Raw genomic sequence first — 24,067 nt, 5'->3', positions numbered from 1 at the left:
TCATCCCTATTCTGTTGCTGCACAATGAATGTAAAAGTTTCTTTAACCACCAACCCTCCTGCGAAGGTACAAATAGTTCAGGTGTTTCCAGAGACTGATGGGGAGTAACAGTTCAGGAATAATTCAAAAAGCTATATACTACAGAAAGTCAAGTAAATTTTATTATTCACTATAAATGTAAGCATCAATAAAATTATTCCAAATAATTTCCACATGGACCCTCCTCAAACCTCTGGCATAATAACTCCAAAGAAGTGCAGCAGTGTGATTTTTCAATATTGTGGTTGACAAACTACAGAAGCCCAACAAGAATACTTAGTAACAAGTTAATTAAATGGAAATATCAATTTTGTTGCATGAAGTCAAGCCTTCATGTTCAACTCTTAATAATTAGGAAGGATAGATTTGGGAGTGAGTAAGTACAAAAATTTAGCTTGCACTGTGGAGCCTCAGCCAACCACCATCTGCAGTTTTTTTGTAGTTCCTGGACTTGCACTGAGGAAACAGTGTCTCTTCTGGAACAGCACTTAGAAATTTGAAAGTGGTCTTCAAGTGTTCTACAAAGTGTGGGGGTTCAACCAGAGGAGATGTTGAAAAATACTTAAAAAGAAACATACAAAATTAATATGGTAGTTAGGTAAAAAACTTGAATTTGTATATTTTACTACTAGCTTGTGAGCAACTTAAGTTACCTCTAATATCAAATGATCAGGCTGCTGCAACCAGAACTCAGTATTTGGAAATGGACTCCACTCATACGGTTCAATCTGCAACTCTTCTGCTTTTGCATCATAAATTGACATCATCTTTATGGGGGGAGAAAAAAAGATGAGCCCAAGCTCATTTCTACTTTGCCACATCATCTCTGTGACTTTAAAATTATTTAATTTTTGAGGCAACTTTGAAACTTACAGAACCTCCTAGAAAAGTCCGTGCAGAACGAAGACCCTCATCTGGACCTCTGTCCGGGAAGGTTGCTTGAAAGATCTCACCAGTTTTCACATTTGTAGCTGAAGAAAAGTTAAGCATGCAGTAACTAATGTGTTTTTAAATGAATAATTTCATTGATTTAAACATCCAAGACAATTAATGTAGCTGGAGAGCACTTAATACCAATACTCAATCTGAATGGAAATATTTAAAAAAACAAGCTTTCTTTTCAGTCTTGAAGAAACCATAATAAGTCACCTTACCTAATTCTACGATATTAGTGAAGTCAACTACAATCTACCTGGCATTCTCTACATAGCTCATTGCCACATTACTGAGTTAGATTTTCACCAATTGCTTTGTTATAGTCAGTGATACAAGCCCTTTCACCCAATGAGTCCATGCTGACCATGGTGCCCACCTAGCTAGTTCCAGTTTCCTGCATTCTACCCATATCCCTTTAAGCCCTGCCCCTCCATGTACCTAGCCACGTGGTGCTTAAATGATACTATTGTACCTGCCTCAATCACTTCTTCTGGCAGCTCACTTCCAAATACCACCCTCTGCGTGAAAAAGTTGCCTCTCAGGTCCCTTTTAAATCTTTTCCCTTTCACCCTAAATCGTTTGCCCCCACCATTTTGGACTCCCCCCATCCTAGGGGAAAAAGTTACTGTGCACCTCATCTATGCCTCTCAAAATTTTAAACATTAAGGTTGCCCCTCATTCTTCTGTATTCCAAGGAATAAAGATTTAGCCTGGCCAACCTCTCCCTGTAACTCAGGCCCTCTAGTCCTGGCAACATCATCGTAAATCTTTTCTGCACCCTTTCCTCCAACAGGGTGACCAAAGCTCTACACATACTCTGAACATGGCCTTGCCAACAACTTACACAACTGCAACATCATGTCCCAACTATACTCAATGCCCTGACTGATGAAGGCCAGCATTCTAAGTGCCTTTTTCAACACCCCATCTACCCGTGACATGGACTTCAACAAACTATGCACTTGCACTGTGAATGGTAGGGCACAAGGGCGTGTAACAGAACAGAGGGACCTAGGAGTACAAGTCCTATGCTGGTTTGACTTCCCAAAATTCATCACTGCATACTTATCTGTATTGAAATCCATTTGCCACTCCTCAGCCCCCTTCCCCAACTGATCAAGATCTCCCTGTAATCTACGATAACCTTCTTCACTATCAACAAGACCTAATTTCATGTCATCTGCAAGCTTACTGATCAAGCTTCGTGCAATCACATCAAAATCGTTTATATAAATAATGAATAGCAAGGGTCCCAACAATGACCACTGCAGCACACCACTAGTCACTGGCCTCCATTCTGAGAAACAACCTTCAACCACCACCCTCTGCTTCCTACCTGAGCCAATTTTGAATCCACCTAACTAGCTCTCCCTGGATTCCATGGGAACTAACCTTCCAGACCAGCCTGCCACAATGGACCTTGTTGAAGGCCTTGCTAAAGTCCAAATAGACAACATACACTACCCTACCCTCATCTTTTTTTTAAAAAAATTACCTCTTCAGAAAAAGCTCTAAAAAGGTTTGTCAAGCACAACTTTTCACACACAAAGCCATGCCAACTCCTCCTAATCAGACTCTCTGGTAGATCCTATCCCTCAAAATTCCCTCCAGCAACTTCCCCACTACTGATGTCAGGCTGACAGGTCTGTAGTTTCCTGGCTTCTCCTTGCTACCCTTCTTAAACAACGGAACAACATTAGCCACCTTCCAGTCTTTGGATGCTTCACTAGTGGCCAATGATGAAGCAAATATCTCCACAAGGGCCTCTGCAGTTTCTTCTCTAGCCTCCCACAAAGTCAGAGGATGCACTTGGTCAGGCCTGGGGATTTATCCACCTTAATGTGCTTAAGGCTGCAAATACCTCCTACCCAGTAATACGAATTTCCTCCAAAACATCTCCACTAGTTTCCCTTACCTCTTGAGCAACCATGATTTTCTCCTCAGTAAACAAAGGAGAAATATTCATTAAAAATCCCACCCATCTCCCATAGCTCTATACATAGGCAGCCCCACTGATCCCAAAGGGGACCTACTCTCTCCCTAGTCACCCTTTTACTCATTATACAGCTGTAGCTCGTTGATCAAGAGAAAGGTAACAATGGTTTAAAAGAAAACTTGATAAATTCAAATTTTTTTTTTTAAAAAATACTTCCCTTTAAATGAGGCTGTCAAGCCACATGACTACTTGCTTAACAGACAGAAGACAAACCACAATTTTGTTTTAAGTTAGGAAAGCAGAAAGATGATCAACCTGGAACATTCCTCAATCAGTATCTGATTATATCTTCAAATTCAAAGCAAGTAGGTTGTGCCTGCTATGGACAGACAACCTGGCAAAACTCAATGTGGGATAAAGAGACTGGTCACTTGGGTAGGGGCTTCTGCGACTCATGGAACCATCTGACAGCACAAATCAGCTGATTCAAGTGGATATATATGTGCTGAGTGGTTATATTAGGAAACAGCATCCAGCTGTTAAGGTCAAAACCTGCAGATGCTGTACAGATGAGGATACTTCAAATTGTAAACATGAAATTATGGTACATTTGAGGGAGAAAAATGCAATACTTACCTATTCCATATATCACAGGCCAGTGAATAGATTGCTTGATTACATCATTAAGCTCTACAAAAGAACATGTTCCAAAAAGATTAATTTGACTCCTTGTCACTTGTTCAGCGAGCTCAGAAGCGAGGCACAGGGATCAGAAATTTTGAAACAATGACTTGTACACTGTGCTTTTCATGAGTTTGGGAGAATGAACTTCACAACTAATGCAGATATTCTAAACTATAGTCACTCTACAGATGTAGAAATGCAGCTAACAAGTTGTACATTGCAAGGTCCAACTGGCAGCAATCTGCCATGGGTCAAGGATTCTTTGCCTTTGTCCCTGGGAATAAATGAAGGGTGTAATATTTACCAAGAACTAGCATGTGGCAGGGAAGGCACAGATGGAAAGTGGATAGTTGCACCAACATCAGAACAAAGACTCATAGCTCAATCATAATTGAAACAGCCAGTTGAGATACAGTAAGCAAGGGTGGAATTCAGTGAGGCTGCAGAGCCTAAAGGGGTTTCAAATCACAACAATGCAGTTTGATTAACATGTAGGAGACCTAGGTGACCTTTTGCATATGTCACAGGTTTTTTTTAAAAACATTAAAACTAGAAATTTTAAAATACTGTTTGGATCATTTTTTGAAAAGGGATTCACAACATTATAAACTTGATACTTCACAACAATCAATTTCTAATTCCTTATCCTCGCAGCAAGAAAAACTAAAATAAACTTGGTTTTACCTGTTACACAGTAGGTTTCCAAATGAATGTTCTCTGACTGACTGTTGAGAACTTCTACAAATGAATACAAGAGTTAAGACATTAAACATCATGCTGATCTTTTGGTTGTTATGGTTTGCGGACATGTAACTTACTGCTAATGGAGTTTGATACGTCTAAATAACCAGGTGCCAAACTGCAGTATCAAATTAGTGATAGGATAAACATCAGCTTGGTATGGAATGGACATCTCTATCAATAATTCTGGAGAGTTTATAAGGTTAGGCTTGCTGTTGACATCGATGAGCAATTTCTAAAAATTTAAGATATATAGTTCTAAAGGCAAGTTCTCTGCCAAGATTTTAATCAATAAATTGACAAATTAGTAATGTGTACCAACTGTGTAAACACAGCAGAGTGATAAATTTTAAAAATGAAGTCTGTTTACCAGTTTTGGAACAAGTTTTTCTAGAGAATAGCTAAATCTTACAATAACTTACTTATGCCACAGAAAGAGGCCATTCAGCCCTAGGGTCTGTGTTGGCCCCCACCAGAGCAATCCCAGTCATCTTTCCCTCCAGCAAGTCATCTTATTCCCTCTTGCACGCCCATCAATTCTGCTTTGGTTTTTTGCCATTTACCTACACTAAAGCATAATTTACAGTAGCCAATTAACATACCAGCATGTCTTCAGGAGAAGTAACCAGAACACACAGCAGAAACACACACCATCATTTGGAGAACATTCAAACCCCAATTAAGCAGCATCTGAGGTCAGAATCAAATCAGAATATTTCCCTGCAAGATATTCACTCCCACATGCCCACTAATTTACCCTGACTCTCCTCCTAACCACCTACATGACTGGCTAATACAAGTTATCCCTTAACTTACAAGTACAATTTTTTTGGGGATATGGGAGGAAACTGGAGCATCCGATCTGGCAGAACATGCAAACTCCACAAATACAGTAATAAAGGTCAAATGTCAACAACAGCTTCCCAACCCCCAACATCGGTTCCCCTCCCTTCCTTCCACTCAACTTCTTCACAGCTGGATTACATTCTTCTCCCATTAAGCATCAAATTCCTTGCTCCTATTTTATGTACCAGTTTCTTCCATTTGCCCTATTAATTCCCGCCTTCTCTTGCTCATCCTCATTGATCACAACTGCCGATTAATCACTTTATAACCACCCCCTACTATATCCACCCCAAAAGCATGCCACTTCTCCCTTCTCATTCCTGTTAGCTGGCAGCTCCCCCACTTCCCTCCCTTTAAGTGTCAGCACCAGCACAGTAATTTGCAATGTTTTTCAGTATAGTGGATCTGTTGCAAATTTGACACAGCACACAACAAAGTACACCACACAATGGCTTTGCCCAATAACTATATTTTTCATTAATCATGATCATCTGGTTAGTTGCAAACAATTCCAAGAATCACTGCTTGGATTCAGATATTACCTGCCTTAGAGGAACCTGGTCAGGGTTCAATGCAGCGAGTTCTTTGAATCCCTGACTCAGGGTCTTCTGCAATGTCTCCAGAGATAATGCTGTCAGTTATCCTGTGAGGCACCTTTTTAATACATTCCTCCGTACATCTCCCAGACATAGCCTGCTTTTATTTTAAACTGTCAATTGCATGATTATAAAAGTCAACTCCTTTACCCATGTGTACTTAACTCTTTAATTTCAAGTTTCTGCTGGCACCATTCCATAATTACTTTAACCACCTGTTCTGTGATCTTCAGGTTTGTGTTTCTACAATTTACCAAATTGTCTGCAAGTTCCACAGTGTCACAGGATGTTTGTATCAGAATATCCTCACCTGCTTGTCCTGTTCTCCCCCTCTCAAAACTGTGTTGGCACAACTCTCTCACATTAATGCTAACCAGATATCAATCATGACCATACTTCATTTGTTCCTTGCTGCTCACCACAGGTCAGATTAAATTAATTTGTGCATCTTCATTAATATAAAAGCTAAATACAAAGCCACATAAGGAGATATGAATGAGTTTCCTGGAGAGAGAGAAATCACCATTAATCAGCTTGTTCAATTTTTTTTTCCCTGTTGCTTAAACTTCCAAGAGCTCAGGTGGTAATACCCCAAAGAATATTGAAGCAGATACAACTTCTAAATCAATGAATGTTAGTGGAAAACCCATTCAGAGTTCCTGAAACCAGAAAGTGATCTTTACTCACATAGTAAGGTACAAATTAACTTTCTCCCTCTATTTCGTCAAAGAGGGACACTCCAAAATGGAACAGTGAAAACATTCTGCTTTTATCCAAACTGCTTAAAGTAAATTTTAACCAAGAATGGGAAGGTGGAACAGCTGTGCTACTGCAAACAGGAACAATGAGTGGTAGAAAATACATGTATGCAAAATAAACCAGTTTGTTCATTTCCATGCCTGCGTCATCTCATGAGATTAGTTCCAAACTGCAGAATAAATATGGTAGCTCAAACAACGCCATGACATTATGAATAAGCAAAATATGGGAGGAAGATAAAGGAGTTGTTGAGGCGAGCCAGAAGGAAATGTGGCCAAGGAAATAGGTGTATGGAAAGAGTTCAGGCCAGGGAACAAGTGATTAATGTGGGGGATGAATTCAGGCATAAGAAATGATGTATATATTTGCCAGATTCAACTCTTCACTGTAATTCAAAGCCTGCAACAAACTTTTCATCCTTAATGAACTCCTGCTTATCGAAAACACTGCTGCATGTATCTGAACATGCAACTTCCCATTAGGCCATCAACTTTGTTCATTGACCCACATTGTCTCAAGGTCTAGCAACACATTGATTTTAAAGTTCTCATCCTTTTATTGAAACCCCTCCATGGCCTTGCCCCTTCTTACCTGAACCTGGCACCAAGAGCACCTGTGCCATCCATTCAGCAATGAGTCCAAGGCGTGCTCTGACCCTGCCAGTTAGAGTGATGTGCATGCTCCCCATTACTGGGATTCTGAACAATCTAGCAAATCACCTGAATTAAGTAAAATGAGCACAATACATCGACCAACTCCAGAAGTGCAAATCCTAATCATTCCTTGAAAGCAGCAGATCTGGTGCTGTTCTTCATCCAAATTTGGTAAGCTGTCTTACAACTACCAAATTATTAGCCGCATCTTATCCTCAAGGGAAACTACAAGAAATCTTATCCTCAAGGGAAACTACAAGAAATCTCATCCAGCTGGCTCATTGCAAATAGACACAGTGAACAAAATAACAACAAGAGATTACATAACAACTTGTATTTGTAAAGCGCTATTAACAAAGGAAAATGCCCAATGCTGTTTCACAAGATTATCCAACAAAATCTGCATCAAAATTACCTTTAAATATATTACAACAGGCAAGTAAAATCTTGATCAAAAGTTTAAGGAAGCTGCTAAAGAAAGAGAGAATTCCAGAGGTTTGAGCCCAGACAGCAGAAGACACAGCCACAAATTGAAGAGTCAAGGAAACTGGGACTGCACAAGAGGCTAGAATTGGAGGAATGCATCTGAGGATTGTAGGAACAGAGTTACAGAAATGGAGAAACACTTTAAAATCACTCGTATTCCCCCCCCAGGAAAACTCTTGGGAAATTTATTTTCTTAGTTATAGTGGTCCCTTTACAACAAAGGTAACTTGGATACAAAGGGAGCAAAGACACAAGATACTAAACTATTAACAATTTTGATCATGTATTGGTTGTCCTTTCTCATTTTCCATCATACATGTTATAGTACTCTATGTGTATGTGAAATTGTCAGTGGCAAATAGATTAAAACCTACCAAGCAGTTCTAGGGTGAGCTTCCGAGATAGCAACTGTTCGTCCATGAAACCTCCTACTAGGTGAACTTCATATCTAAAACACAAAAATTACACCAATTCAATGAGCACTTTTAGAAGAAAATGCTTAACTAGGTTAGAAAGTTGTGGATTAATGGAAGCTTTATATTTTTTCCAATCATGCCATTTCCTGGACAAAAGTCACAAGAGAAGAGGAAATTGGGAAGCATACATCTCAGAATAAACATTTTGGACATTGGCCCATCCTGGTGATGTTTGGCCTTTAACTGGGAGGTTCTATACCATTTACTCTAGTTTATAATCCCCTTAACAGCAATCCAAACTTTGCAGATGCTGGAAATCTGAAGTAAAAAACAGAAAATGCTCAGCAGATCAAGGAGCATCCATGGAGAAGGAAATACATTTAAATGTTCCAAGTTAAAAGACCATTATCAGAATTGTGAAAAGTTCGAAATAAAACAAGTTTTACATCACAGAGAAAACATGTGGGGAGAACAAATGAGATGTTCTGCTGGTGAATAATAAAAGGAGTGTCTGGGTGAGGTTCAAGTAAAAGGAGATGAATGAACTTTGAACATCAGAAGGGAAGAAAAAGAGGAGTGGTGGAAGTGTAAGGCACAAGATGGTGCCATTGAGAACAGGAATAGGAGAAACAGATGATGGCGTGGCTGAAGGGTGAGTGAAGGAAGGAGGGCTTTAGATTTCTGCATCAATGGGACTGTTTCTGGGGAAGGTGGGACTTGTACAAATTGAACAGCTTGTATCAGAACTGTAGCAAGGTTTGCTACTGTGAGTGGGGAGGGTTTAAACTAACTGGACAAGAGCAGGGGGTGATGCAGTGAACTATTGAAAGGAAACCAAGTCAATCCATTAAGTGAAGCAAGCAGGGGTGTAATAAGCTAAATGCAACACTAAATTGCATTTGTTTTAATACAAAGGGTCTGGCTAGTAAGGTAGGTGGACTTAAGAGCTCTGATCAGCACAGAGGAATATATTGTTGCTAGGCAAGGTTAAAGGACGGGCAGAATTGGCAATTCAACAGTCCAGGGTATAGAATCTTCACAGGTGACAATGGGGATGTAAAAGAGGATGTGGCATTGCTATATGATTAAGTAGCAAGGGAGGATGTCCAAGAAGGCTCTTCAAATGAAGCCATATGGGTAGAACAGAAATGAAAAGGAGGCTATCACTTTGCTGGGGCGATGCTACAGGCCTCCTAACAGTCATCATGAGAGAGAGGAGCAGATATGCAGACAAATCACAGAGAGAAGCAGAAATAATAGGTTCCAGTAGTAGAGGATTTCAACTTCCCCAATATCAACTGCAAACAATTTTAGTGTGAAAGGCTCAGAGGGGCTGGACTTGTTAAAAATTGCATCCAGGAGCATTTTATTGAGCCAGTCCAACTAGAGAAGGGGCAGCACTGAAACTAATTTTAGAGAATGTAGCAGGGCAAGTAGTTGGAGTATCAGTAAGGGAGCATTTCAGAGACAGTGACCATAACTCTGCAAATTTCAAGGTTGTTAATGGAAAGGGATAAGGGTGATCCAGAAATTAAGGTCTTGGATTGGGGGAAAGCCAATTTCAATATTGCAAGACAGGACCTGGCAAAAGTATACAGGGAGCTCGACTTGCAGGTAGGTCTACAACAGACAAGTGGGAAGCATTTAAATGCTAAATGGTGAGAGTTCTGGACCAATGTGTTCCCATGAGGGTGAAATGAAATGACAGCAAGTCCAGCCTGACCTGTTAAGTCTTTCCAATATTGTGTTTTTATTTCAGATTTCCAGCATCTACAGTTTTTTTTTTGAAATCCAAATCATACAAATAAATCACTGCTTTACCTGGAAAGCATGTTTGGCTCCCCAGGCAGCAAGAAGGGAGGAAGTAAAAGAGCAAGTCCCCCCCATTGCATGGGAAGGAGACATGAACTAGGGAGTTGGAGATGAAGGAGTGAATCAGAGCATCCTGGAGGGAATGGTCCTTTTGGAACACTGAAAGAGAAGGGAAGAAGCCGTGTCTGATAGAAGAATCACCTTGAAGGTTCAGAAATTGTGTTGAACATAGAGGCAAGTGGGGTGGAAGGCAAGGAAAAGGGGAACCTTATCATCGGTACACACAAACTCTTGTGCCCATCATGCAAGCAGAACCTTATTCTGACAAAGGGTCCCAAACCTGAAACATTAACTCTGTTTCTCTTTCCACAAGGCTACCCAAACTGCTGAGTATTTCCAGCATCTTCTATTTTTATTTCTTATTTTCAGAACCTCATTATTGTTCTGAACAGGAAAGGGGAAAACGGTACAGACATGTTTGAGAACCTGACAACATTGATGGATTGGAGACATATCAGAAGCACTGGGGCAAAGGGCATTTTTAAAAGAACAGATGTGTCGAAGAGGAGAAAATGGGAGAATGGAAGAGAGTCCTTGTAGGGAACGGGGTTAGATGAAGCGTAGTCAAGGTAACTGCGCGAGTCCACTGGCTCACGGCTAATGTTTGTTGCTAACCCATCCACTGAAACAGAGATACAGAAGTTCAGAAAGGGACCACATGGAGGTGACAGCACGTTGGAAATCAGCAGCAAAGTTCACAAACTGTTCAATTTCGGCTTGAAGTCAGAAAGCAGCATTGTATCAATGCAGTGATCAATGTTACATAAAAACAGGGGAGGGAGGGCCCCCTGATTAAGCCCCACCCCGTAGTATTGAAACAAGATCCATTCCACAGCCACAGCATTATTTGGAGGAAGTGAATGGGAGGGAAGGGGAATTTGTTCAACGTGAGAAAAAGTTCAGCCTGGCAAAAGAAAGGGTGGTGCTCTCCCTTTCCTTAAGGGGAGACGAAATCTTCAAATACATCTGACACAGTCTTCCCAAATCTTAACAACACAGGTAAAGTACTGCTTTTGCAGGTACACGTCACACACCAACATACACTATTTGTAAATGGTCAGCACATCATGAAAACCAGCCTCCCTTCTATGGACTTGGTCTATACTTCTCACCGCCTCAGTAATGCAGCCAGCATAATCAAAGACCCCACCCACCCAAGACATTCTCTCTTCTCCCCTCTCCCATCAGGCAAAAGATACAGAACCCTGAACGCACGTACCACCAGGCTTAAGGATAGCTTCTATAAGACTATTGAACGGTTCCCTGGTACGATAGGACGGACTCGACCTCACAATCTACCTCGTTATGACCTTGCACCTTATTGTCTACCTGCACTGCACTTTCTCCATAGCTGTGACACTTTATTCTGCATTTTGTACTGTTTTACCTTGTACTACCTCAATGCACTGTGTAATGAATTGATCTGTATGAACGGTATGCAAGACAAGTTTTTCACTCTACTTTGGTACAAGTGACAATAATAAACCAATTCCAATGCATACTTTTTGTGCCATTGTGCAAATGCAAATGTCCAATGCAATCTCACAAGTGTATGCATTATTTAGTGTTATACAGAATTACTGCTGTATTTGCAAGGCCAAGTTGAAATAAAACAATAAGACATACTAAGCTAGGTTAAAAATTTAAAAAGTTCATGTCTCTTTAATATCAAAACGTACACGGTTTGCTGTTCAATCTGACTCATGAAAATTCTTTAGACTTTAAAAAACAAAATCACACCATATTCCCTGACTAAATTCACAAGAGGAGAAAAGAAAACTGGGAAATAAATCTCACAAAAACAGCTAATTACAGAAACATAAATGTGTGGACAAAACATTTGGAGATCTGCCAGTCCTGGGGATGACTGGCCTCTGCCTTTAACTGAGGACGTTGCAAACATTCCTACCTCTTCCCCAGTTAAAATGCACCAAAACCTCTCTTGAATAACAGTCCAAAAGCAAAATACTGCAGGCGCTGAAAATCTGAAATATAACAGAAAAAAGAAACTTGAAATACTCAGCAGGACAGGCAGCATTTATGGCAAGAGAACCTTCAAGCCAAACTGGAATGCTCTTGTTTTCCAACATGACTGTTCACTCCTGCTCCAAAACCACATGATATGAGCAGATTGATCAAGAGTTGAAAATGATAAAACCTGTGAAGCCAACCACACTTGTACAAAATGGACAGTTTTATTCAAGCCTACAGTTCACTATGGAAATGTCATTGACCCGAAACTTTAAACTGTATTTCTCTCTCAGTGGATGCTGCCTGATCTGCTGAATGACCCCAGCACTTTGTTTTTATTTCAGATTTTCAGCATCTGCAGGTTTTTTTCTCCTCAATCACAATTACTTACTGTTTTGAGATGTAATACCAGATTAGGGCCTGCAGGTGAGAATTCAAGATTTGTCAATATTTTCAGTTTTCATGTACCGAGACCTTACCTTCCATTACTGAATCCATCTGACAAGGACTTGACAGCATTTAGCATTTTGGACACAGACATTGCTGTATCTGTTCCATCACAGTGTCCCAAAGCTGTTGCTCCACACCCTAAAAAGCCGCAAGAACATAATAAATGTTCTTAATAAACATAATAAATCTTCAGAATAATGAAGGTCATTGCCACACCAATCACCTTCAGCTTCCCATTAATCTGAAAACCTAACCATCTCAGCCTCAAATATATCCCATGATTTAGCCTTCACAACCCTCTGCAATAGAAAACTCCAAAAATTATCCTACTGGGAATAAGTTCCTCTTCACATCTTCAACGGGTCCACCTCTTATAGTGAGACAACAGCTCCTAGTACCAGATTTCCTCATGAGAGGAAACATCCTCCCAGCATCCATCCCAGTAATCTTCCTCAGAATCCAATGTTTCCATAAGATGATCTCTCATTCTCCTAAACCCCAATGAGCATAGGACTAACCTGCTCAATTTTTCCTCACAAGATAATCCCTTCATCTCAGGAAGCAACTTGGTGAACCTTCTCTAAACTGCCTCCATTAATAATGCTTTCTTAAATAAAACCCAAAATGTACACAGTACTCGAGGGTCTTACCAATACCCTGCACAGCTGTAGCAAAAAAACCTTTATTTTCATCTTCCACCCCCTTACAATAAAGGCTAACTTTCCACTTATCTTCTTAATTACATGCTGTACCCACAAGCTGTCTCTATACCTCTCCACATAAACAATGTTCTTCCTTCCTAAACTTCCTATGAAAGTAAATGACCTCAGATTTCCATCTATACTCCAGCTGCCAATTCTCTGTACACCCTCACAACCCATCCCTTTGCAGATTGTTTTTATTGTTCTTAGAAATGAAAGGGGTCAAGGGCTGTGAGGAGACAGATGGAAAAGGCTACTGAATTTGGTAAATTGGTTTACTATTGTCACATGTACTAAGGCACAGTGGAAAACTTTGTTTTGCATGCCATCCATACAGATCATTTCATTACAACAGTGCACTGAGGTAGTACAAGGGAAAAGCAACAGAATGCAGAATATAGTGTTACAGCTACAGAGGAAGTGCAGTGCACCCAGACAATAAGGTGCAAGGACGTAAGGAGGTAGATTGTGAGATCACGAGTCCGTAGATGTTCAGCCAAGGTCATATTGTATAGTGGAGCAGGCTCAAAGGGCTGAATGGCCTACTTCCGCTATTTTCTATGTTTGCAATTCCTTGCATCGTCAGCAAACATGGCTACAATACAAGATCCCTGTGACAACCTACCAAGTTGCACCTTGCCAACTTGAAAATTACCCATTTATCCGAACTATGGTCAATACTTTATCTATGAAAATTACCTAGAACACCATGAATCTAATTACCACAAACACATTCACAGACCATCGTACAACATCTCTCATTACCTGTGTGTCGCAGAGCCACCATATGGCAAGTAGTTGCATCTTCTGTTCCAAGTATAGAAATAGAGTCTGTGGTCAAAGGTATACAGAGAACATGTCAAGATCTTTGCTTCACACTACAGAATATGTGGCATTATGCACTCTTAAGCAGCTGAGTTTTTCTTTTTTTGTACATTTTGGAACAATGGGTTAGAACTCAACTTTTAAATGCAATGGAACAAAAGTCTCCACTACTCAGTAAAAGTCCATTGTAACTCGCCTGATTTTTGGGTCACAATGCTACATTAAAAGAATACACCAAGACTGCAGAGTTATACAACTACATAAATCAGAAGTCAAAAAATTAGCACGCAAGAATAGCAGGTCATTAGGAAGAAAAATGGAATTTTAGCCTTTATTGCAGAGGGGATGAAGCAGGAAAGTCTTGCTACAACTGTACAGGATGTTGGCAAGACCACACATGAAGCATTGCACACAATTTGGTGTCCTTATTTCAGGAGGGATACACTTACATTGGAGGCAGTTAAGAGAATGTAGTCACCAGGCTAATTCCTAGGATGAGGGGATTGTCTCATGATGAAAAGTTGAGCAAATAGGGATGTACCCATTGGAGGTTAGAAGAAAAGGCAATTTCATTGAAATACACAAGATCTGATAGATGCCAACAGAATGTTTCCTCTCATTAGAGAAACTAAAAGGCAAAGTTTCCGAATTAGGAGTCACTTCGTTAATGTGGAGCGGTGGAAGTATTTCTTCAGAAGGCCACGACTCTGAAGTTCCCTACCAGAGTGCTGTGGAAATTGATTAAATGAATATTTTAAGGCTGAATATTTTGGCTCTGTGGGGGATTCAGAAGCTCTGGGAGGAGAGAGGAGAGTGGAGGTGCATGTGTGTGTCTGTGTGTACATTAATCTTCCAGGAGTTTAATGCAAGGTCCTTCCCCTCATCCACTTCAGTGAAGGAATCAATGACTTAGAATTCAACCTCCAGTGTACACAAAAGCAAGTATTATCTGTATACTAAAAATCAATGACCGAGATTGGCATGATCTTAGTTCTGAAGTGGAGCCAATGAAGGCTGAACAGTTCTCCTTTGTTCTGTAGATGAACTCCACACCAGTGGGGAATCTGTTGGAAGCAAGTGGTTGTATTCCAGCAAGGAAGATTTAGAAGAGTCAGAGTAATATAGCATGGAAACAGGCCCTTTGGCCCCACTGGTTCATGCCAACCAAAGCATCCTCCCTGCTAGTCCCAGTTGCCCGCGTTCAGCCCATAACCCTCCAAGCCCCTCCCCTCCACATACCTATCCAAATGCCTTTTAAATGTTGCAATTGTACCTGCCTTGACCACTTCCTCTGCTAGGTCATTCCAGGTACTCACCACTCTCTGTGCAAAGAAGTTACCCCTCAGGTCTCTTTTAAATCTCTCCCCCCTTATCTTGTATCAGTGCCTTGTGTAAGAGTGCTTGTGTGATGAACCAGCCTTGCTTCAACCCATCGGGATTAGGTCAGTAGTGGACCTGCTAGTCAGAATCATGGCTTGCGTTATTTAGCAGCCCTAGAATGGTAATGAAGTTCTAGGTCTCAAACTTCCTTTTGAGGAGTGGAAGATGCCCATGTGTGTATTCTGTTAACGTGAGAAAGCCACTGTATTCCAGCTACCACACAGTATTGACAGAGCAAGATCTAGGCACAAGAGCAATGAAGTTCCAAGATAGTTGGAGACCAGGATCTGCTGGACAGACTTAGGTCATAAAGTAACAATTCATACACACGTCACTATATCACCAGTGTAAAGATCTGAGAGACATTCTGAAGTTGTGGAAGGTACCAATACGAACCCAGGTTTGTTCTTTACTCTTCAAACAGAAATTACAATCTTTCCCATCAGACCCTTGCTTATGGAATTTTACATTGTGAAGGGACTTGAAAAGGAGAAGCATGAACAAACACAGCGATGGATATGACTATTAGCCAAAGAAATCACATATCAAATTTAAAGAGCACCCGTCCTGAGATAGCATTGCATAGCCTGTAAGGAGTCATATGTTTGGGATGGAAATGAAACTTAAATCAATTAGATCTGATTCTTTAAGTAATTCTCAGCTATAAGAGAATCTGGATGATCAAGTAGACTCCAGTAGTTCCAGTAACCATCTTTAAAAACTGAAATAAATTGATGCTCACCATCCTGAGGAGTTGTTGCTGCAAATTCCCTTTGCTGAATATATAGAAGACCTTTAGGGCCTACCTTGAGAGCTGGCTTCAATTTCAAAGTTTCTGCACCTTCCTGCATGAAATAGAAGCATTAGATTTTACTGAAACAAGTATACTTACCCCAAGTTGGACAAAATAGCTCCACTTCTAGTCAAGATAAGATATCTTTATTAATCACATGTACATCGAAACAGAGTGAAATACATCTTTTGAGTAGAGTGTTCTGGGAGCAGCCCACAAGTGTCACTACAATTCCAGCGCCAACATAGCATGCCCACAACTTCCTAACCCGTACGTCTTTGGAATGTGGGAAGAAACCGGAGCACTCGGAGGAAACCCATGCAAAAACAAGAGAACGTACAAACTTGTTACAGACAGTGGCCAGAATTGAACCCGGGTCACTTGCACTGTACACTAACGCTAACCACTACACTACTGTGCCTGCCCTAATGTCCATATAATAAGATGTCCATTTCTTCAAAACAAATTATTACAACAGAACTTACTTAACCTGCAATATTGTGAAAACTGCAGGTTTGGAGATATCAGGCTCAACCACAATTAGACTCACTGCTGCTGTTGGGGTCTCTGGCTTCCATTCAGTTTTTGCCAGGATCTCTGATCTCCCTCTCAGCCAGTCCTGAATCCCAGACTCACCCAATTCTGCAGCAGACTCCACAAACCAAACAATTACATCTCTGTGCTGGAGCAATAAATGGTGCTGCATTGAGGGTCATGTATTGAAATTTAAAAGCAAAAGTTACTAAGGCAACACACACCAAAGCCTTGATTTAAGTGTTCTAAAATATGGCATAAAATGTAATTCAAGCTGATACCTACCACCAGCACCACCCCCCCCCCCCCACCCACCAAGCACACTATAGATTTTTATACATTACTACAACTAAATTAAGTATTTTCATGCAATTTTGCCTGCCTGGTTTGCAATTCAGCCACAATTCTATGAAATTCACTCTGCAGTTAGGATGGGTAAGCCCTTAATGGCCTGAGAATAGAGAAGTTCTAAGGTATGCATGTTCTTTTCCAATTAGCAACGAAATAGTTCACTAACTTATTGATCTGTTTTCCTTTCTGATAATGATTTATCCAAATCAATACCAGATGAATTGATAAATTCAGCACCTTGAGCTACAAGGAGATTTTAACCCTTTAAAGTCTGTGAAGTATTTAGACTGATGTCAATACAGAGCAGAGCTTACTATAAATCACTGCTTGTTTGTAGATGAGCTCATACCAAGGATACTTGTTATGTTTGGTGATTGAACCTCTTACTCCCGATATCAGAAATCTGCCCATAATAGAAGTTCCATGTGTAATTCTCCTATTGATTTGGGATAAACACACCAAGTTCAACCAGCGATTGCCCAGGCCTCTCCTAGGTTTAATGCCCATTCTGTCAAGTTGCTGATGGTTATCAGGAATGCAAATGCTGGGAAAGGAATGGTCAGCATTTTCACTCTAGATTAAGATCCAGTGCCACCCACTGAAATAGTCACATGTTGAAGATAACTCTGACACAAAATAATAGGGAAACAGTAAATTGTTTGTTAATAGCATACAAAGAAATACAGACCACTCTGAAAATCTTTCCACCACTGTTAGAATGTTTATACAGCAATTTCCAAATTCTGATTTATAAATCAGAGTACATCATAATCAAGTACAATAAAACCCAATCAGGGACCTCCAAAAAAGTAATACCTAGATGTAATACCTGCCTTTTCTGTTCCTCCTTTCCCTTCATCCAAGGGCCAAAATACCCATTCCAGGTGAAGCAAAGGTTTACTTGTATTTCTTTCTGTTTACTATATCGTGTTTACAGTCTGGACTTCTCTACAATAGGAAAGCCAAACCCAGATTGAGTAACTGCTTCACAGAACATCACCATTGAGTCAGCAAGGGTGTTCTGAAGCTTCTGGTTACCTGACAATTTAATCCACATCTCACCCACTCTGGTCTCACTGTCTTTGGTCTTTTGCACTGTTCCAATTAGCCTTTAGGCAAGCTCAAGAAACTGTGCTGTACCTCCATAAGGACTCCACATCAAATTTAACAATTTCAGATAACCAGCCATCCCAGTCTTGTATCTCACCTTTTCAGCATCCAAATTCTCTTGTCCTCACCACCAACCCCCCCCCCCCCCCCCCCCACACACACACACACTTCTCTTGGTACTTCAGGTCATATTGCTCTCCACCCGGTTACACCTCCTCCAGATATACCTTTAGCACACACTCCTAGTCTTCACAGAAATTCCCTTTTGTTCTCTCCATGTCCCTTCTCTGCAACTTAAAACTTGTTTTACTTCTAACAACTTCCTTTTCTGATGAAAGATAGCAACCTGAAACATTAACTCTTTGTCCTTCTCTGCACAAATGCTTCTTAACCTGCTGAATATTCTCAGGATTATGCTTTTATTTCAGATTTCCAGTATGGGCAGTATTTTGGAATACCCAGTTCACATACTGACTCCTTATACACATTACAAAACAGAAACCCTGGATTAGCCCAAACCACTCCATTAGATCCAATACATTGCTTATTGATAGAGATCAAGAGTCAAGTTTATTGTCACATGCACAAGTACACATACACACAGGTGCAACGAAAAACAATGCATTGGGCCTAGTGGAGTGGTTTGAGATTAGTGGTTAGAGATAAACATGTCCTGTGGAAACAGACATTCAGCCTTATCAATTCATGTCACCTTTCATATGAAAATGTAGTTCTAATCACATTAATCCATTTTATTTGCATAGGTCATAATTTTTTCTTTTTTCAACCACCTCTTCAATCTTTGTGACAGTTTCTGTATTAATCTCTAACTGAATTTCATGCCACCAGCCTGAATGAAGAGGTTTCTCCTCTTTCTAGCTCCCATATTTTCTTACAGGTTAGGACTCAAACTAGGGATTGCTGTTAACGGTTGCCTTAAGGAAGGAAGTTTATTTTTAATTCATGCTTTTCAAATGGCTGGGACACTGCCCTGAGGAACTCTGACAGGCATCTCTTGGGGCTTGGATGATTGACTTCCATTAACCCACAGCCTTTTGCAAGGCACGGTTCCCATTACTGGAGTGCTTTCCCCTTTATGTTCATTGACTTCAGTTTTATCAGGGTTCCTTGATACCACACGTAGTCAAATGTTATCTTCACATCAAAGGAAGACCCTTTCAATTTGCTACTAGATTTCAACTCTTTAGTTCCCCCGTCCAGACCAAAGCTGATGAGGTCTGGTGTTGTGCAGTCCTGGTCAGAGCAGGCGATTGGGTCATTGCCGCTTGCTACTGCTGTCACTGACATCTTCCACTGTTTTCACGATAATGGAGAGTAGACTGATTGAGCAGCAATTAATTGGATTAGATTTGACAGACTTTTTATGAAGGAGGTATATCTGAACAATTTTCCACTTGGCTAATAGACAAGGAGGAAGCCCGGATGGAGTACCACTCGACACTTTATGCTGAACGTGGCTGCAGATGTTTCAGCCTTGCACGCTGGGGACTGCCATTGTTGAGGACGGGAATGTTTTTGAAGCACAAGCCGTTATTCCCATTGAAAAATAATTTTTTTGTATAATTTCATAAAGTCACTGATTAAAATAAAATCGCACAAAGTAGAGGAACTGGTCACCAAGCTAAGTTGTATTCCCAAGAATGTTTGATCATTCGATCTTTAACTTTTATCTTCCTCTCAAACAAACTATACATTTAATGCTTTCATGACTTATTTTCCATAACTTTGTAACGTTCATTTTGTCAGGTGTTTCCTACCTCATGTTTGGTTTATTCTACCAAGGTTTGTTAATTCTCCAGGATTAAAATAAAATATTCTTTTGGAAACTCCCCTGCCATCAACCCAGGAGTAAAATCACTTTGGATTATAAATGATGCCATTTCAGATGGGAACAGTGAGGACACAAGGAAGAGTTAAGGTCTCCTAAATTACACAACTTGGGCTGCACAGGCAGTATTGCTGCCTCACAGCTCTAGTGACCTGGGTTCAATGCTGATCTTCAGCATTGTCAGTGTGGAGTTTGCACATTCCCCCCGTGACCACATAGATTTCTCTCAGGTTCTCCGGTTGGTAAATTAATTGATCATTATAAATTATCCCTATTGTAAGTGGGGATGGAAGAATCAAGGTGGGCAATTCAGAAAGAATAGATTACAGTAAGTGGGGGAATAGGGCTGATGGAGTTGCTCCAAGAGTCAGCGTAAACTCATTGGGCCAAAGCTCCTGTTTCTAATGCCGTAAGAAAAAAAAGGACATAATACAATATGGATGTCTTTTATTAAGACAAGGCATTCCAAAGCACTTTGCAGACAAGTTAACCGAGAAAAGTATTTCCTTTTGAAACGGGCAATTTAGTCAACTTGTACACAAACAAGCAAGCTCACAAAAAGATAAATCACAGGAAAAGGTTTCATTCAGTGAGGTTGAAGGTTAAACGTTGGTAATGTCATAAGATCAGCAGGAACACACCCATCCAGCGTGCTAGCCCCAGACACCGACTGAGAGCTTCTCCCTTCAGCCACTGGCTCTCGTCCTCTCCCACGTTCAGCTAGACGGGCAAACAAGCGAGACCGAGCACGGCACCCAGACACTTACAACTCACCTTTAACTTGGGATAACGTTTAATGAACTCCTCAGTGGACGAAGGTAAACTGACGGGTTGGTCGTTAACCAGAAGCGGCATCCTGCACAGCCCTCTCTCCACCGCCACCAGTCAGCAACGTCGCTCCAGCCGCGTGGCTTTATGGGAATTGTAGGCGCCTCCCCCCCCACGGGACGTGTGAATGGGCGGGGGAAACGTCGGGACTGAACGCCAAGTCCCACAATGTACTGCGGCACACCGGCTCTCCCCGCCGATCCTGTGCAGCAGTGCCAGCTCACAACGAGCAGTGCCTGCAGGAGTCTCCACTCTCTTAGCATTTTGTACTGGTGTTGCAAACACCGAACAGTTCATTGATTACTGTTCCCTAGTGGGGCTTATCCAGTAATTTCTCTATTTACTGCGTTGCCCAATGTCTTCCTCAGTTTAGAGGGATATGGGACAAACATGGGCAAATGGGACAAACATGGGCAAATGGGACGAGCTCAGATGGGCGGCATGGATGAGTTGGGCTGAAGGGTCTGTTTCCGTGCTGTATTGCTCTATGACTCTAAGCCAACTTTCCTCCTGTGGAAATTTGCCAATTACTGAAGTGTTTTGACAATAGATTAATATGTCACATCACGCATTTCTTTACAAAAACGTGGTAATGGTTTTGAGGATGTTCTTAAAAAAAGTCATGTCTAATAATTGATGGTTACAAAAATGCATTAATTATACATACCGTTTTATCTGCAAATTGTAATACTGACTGCCTTTGAAGTCCGATGCAAATATGCCTTCATATCAAAAGTTTGCAGCCCGAAACGTCATCGCTGCTTCCCTTCACAGGCCGATCTATTTCCAGTATCTTGATTGAACATACTAACATTTGCATAGACTTAGTAACTATATTGTGGTTATTTAAATAGTATAATACCAGATTACTGTCCCCAATTCAAATGAATGTGCTCGCCAACTATCTACATTGAGCTAGCTACACTATATTGTAATAAATTGAAAAGAGGCCAGAATAGACACAGGAAGACTGCAGATGCTGGAAATTTGAGCAACACACAAAGGAGCTTGAGGAACCCAGCAGGTCAGGCAGCATCTATGAAGGGAAATAAAGAGTCAACGTTTCAGGTCGAGACCCTTCATCAGGACTGGAAAGAGGGGAGATAGCCTGCAGTGGTAGCCAGAATAGACTGTGATTTTACCAAATTGGTTTACTTCAAGTGATCTGACAAATTATCTTCCATGAGCAAAAACTTGGAAGAAACACTATATTTCGACTTGGAATTAGTGTATTATTGTCGCAAACCAAAATCTGCAATAATATTTATGAAGGGAAGGCAATTAGTTATTTCTAGAGTACAATTTAAAGAATATAAAATGTGCCAGTAGGTGTGTGAAGTTGATTAGTCAAAAATATTCTAACATTCAGTTTTGTATTTAATTACAGGAAATTCCTAGTATTGGGGGTCTCACAAACTCCATTTTAAACTCTCCCATGTATCAAAGTAATGAGAGGGTTTAAGCAGAGTAAGCAGCATTTTCAATTGTGAGGCATAAAACTAGAGCCCAATAACAAAATAATTAGCCAAGACAATGAGAGAATTCAGAAGAAAAATCTTTAACAGGAGAGGAATGATTATAGGGAACTCAACACTCCCAGAACAAGATGAAGAGCTACAGTTAATAAGAGGTAGAGAGTTATGCTAGAATGAGAATCTATTGGGCCGGGAAGGCAGTTGTGTGTTGTACAATCCACGTAATTATTCAATATAAATAAAACTACTCTGTGGTATGAAATAAAAGATAACTATGAGAGCACTGCTAGTATGAACTCTTTTGTTTGCGTACATAGGGACAGAATGTACAAGCAGCAAAGAGTCATATCCGTGGTAAGTACAAGCACCATTCTTTTTGTATTTTGAGTGCATTAATGCAATTTGAAATATAGGCCGCTTAACAAAGTAAGCTTCTATGGTGCAGTGGCACTCTGGGTAATATGGTCACTATCCACTAAACTCAGTAAACAGGACAACTTAATTCTTTTTACCTGTACCGTTCGGAGTCATGAATGTTAGAAGCAAAGATTAAATACAAAATAACAGATGGATGGGTAGACTGGATGCAATACCACAGGCATACAATCCTAAAATTTGAGCAAAAGTACCAAATGCAGGAAAATTATATCGCAGATGTTAGATACAATCAAATAATCAAATAGTCATTTGAATCTGATAGAATGCAAAACTTTATCAGATTGCCTATAATTTGAATCTTTGAAAACTGAAGATTAGTTTTTACAAAACCGGCATCTACCTCGTCTAAATGCCAACAGAATGTGCAGGACACAATTCACTAAAGTGGTGCAAACCATAAAGGCAGAATTATTCTGGCATCAAAATACTATATACAAAGAAATAACAAGTTTTGCCATTCTTGGATATTCTGAAATGTGAGCAATATCTCCATTCACTGCCATCACATCATCACCAAACTGTAACCCAAATTGAACACTATACATTAGTAACTTTTCAGCAGAGTTCATCAACAAAGCAATAATTCAAAGTCAGCCAAATAAAAATTAAATTTTTAAACCCGGTAATACATATTCATCTACTTCCAGTTCCCACTACAATTCTAACAGGATTACAAAATGCATTTTGCAAAGATTCAAATTTAAAATTGAGAATTGCGGAACAAAGAGCATCTGAATATTAGGCTCAGGTGAAGTTTCATCCCAAAGTTGAGCAGTATTTACCAATACTGATCTGTTAATTTTCACAACATTAATGGTTTGCAATATAACTACCTCTATTTGGAAACTGCCATCATTGGTTCTGTATATATTCCTGGACTTTCCTATTCCGGAAAGAAAATAAACTTGAACCCCCAACTAGGGAATCAAACAAGTTCTGAACCAAAGATAATTTAAAAAAAAACAATCAATAACAAATCGTTTTAAAATATAGCAAATATTAACATGTACAAATTACTATATACACAAATATACAAAAATATATACACAATTGATGAGTTAATGAGATAGTTGCATAGTAAGCTGAAAGAAAAATAGTCTAGACAAAAGCCAACTTCTGTTCAGGAACATTATAAACAGTCTCTCATGTAGATACTCCTCCATTTTGTTTCTTTGAATCCACATCTGGAAAATTCGTACATTTATCTCATTTATAATTGTTCAAAATTGATGTAGTGGAAAAGTAACAGGAGAACCAATGCTGCTAGGACTCTGCACGTTGGACTCAAAAGAACTTGGCGTGATCCCAATAGCCTCACTGTGCAATGACTCTCCTTTTAAGAAATCATCCTCTTCATCTTCAGCTGTATCCTAAAAATTGATAGCAGAGGGTAAATCG

General features: G+C 40.2%; 2 protein-coding genes across 2 annotated transcripts in view; both read right to left on the bottom strand.

The window, feature by feature from the left end:
* Positions 1–84: 84 nt before the first annotated feature.
* ntan1 (N-terminal asparagine amidase) lies at positions 85–20,825 on the bottom strand. Its single transcript, XM_052021156.1, has 10 exons — positions 20,703–20,825; positions 16,034–16,136; positions 13,852–13,917; positions 12,415–12,523; positions 8,051–8,124; positions 4,280–4,333; positions 3,548–3,601; positions 913–1,010; positions 693–806; positions 85–600 (listed from the first exon to the last, which is right to left on the bottom strand). Exons 1-10 carry the CDS (start codon positions 20,781–20,783, stop codon positions 430–432), a joined length of 924 nt encoding a protein of 307 aa, XP_051877116.1. The 5' UTR covers positions 20,784–20,825; the 3' UTR covers positions 85–429.
* Positions 20,826–22,923: 2,098 nt separating this feature from the next.
* Positions 22,924–24,067, bottom strand: part of rrn3 (RRN3 homolog, RNA polymerase I transcription factor) — a 32,410-nt gene continuing 31,266 nt past the window's right edge. The window contains exon 19 of the mRNA XM_052021410.1: positions 22,924–24,039. Within this exon, the coding sequence (XP_051877370.1) occupies positions 23,890–24,039 (150 nt within the window). The 3' untranslated portion in view covers positions 22,924–23,889. The remainder of the gene's footprint in view (positions 24,040–24,067) is intronic.

Source organism: Pristis pectinata, chromosome 8 (genome assembly GCF_009764475.1).
Source record: "Pristis pectinata isolate sPriPec2 chromosome 8, sPriPec2.1.pri, whole genome shotgun sequence".
Lineage (NCBI taxonomy): Eukaryota > Metazoa > Chordata > Chondrichthyes > Rhinopristiformes > Pristidae > Pristis > Pristis pectinata.
The sequence above is the reverse complement of the archived record's forward strand: the minus strand, read 5'-3'. Positions and strand labels throughout refer to the sequence as shown.

Bases quoted from the DNA above. Each gene is read 5' to 3' on its own strand.
- ntan1 (XM_052021156.1), bottom strand. From the start codon at position 20,783: ATGCCGCTTCTGGTTAACGACCAACCCGTCAGTTTACCTTCGTCCACT. The intron at 3,602-4,279 runs GTAAAACCAAGT...GTTCTTTTGTAG, and splicing joins GGAAACCTACTGTGTAACAG to AGCTTAATGATGTAATCAAG. The intron at 807-912 runs GTAAGTTTCAAA...CCCCCCATAAAG, and splicing joins GGACTTTTCTAGGAGGTTCT to ATGATGTCAATTTATGATGC.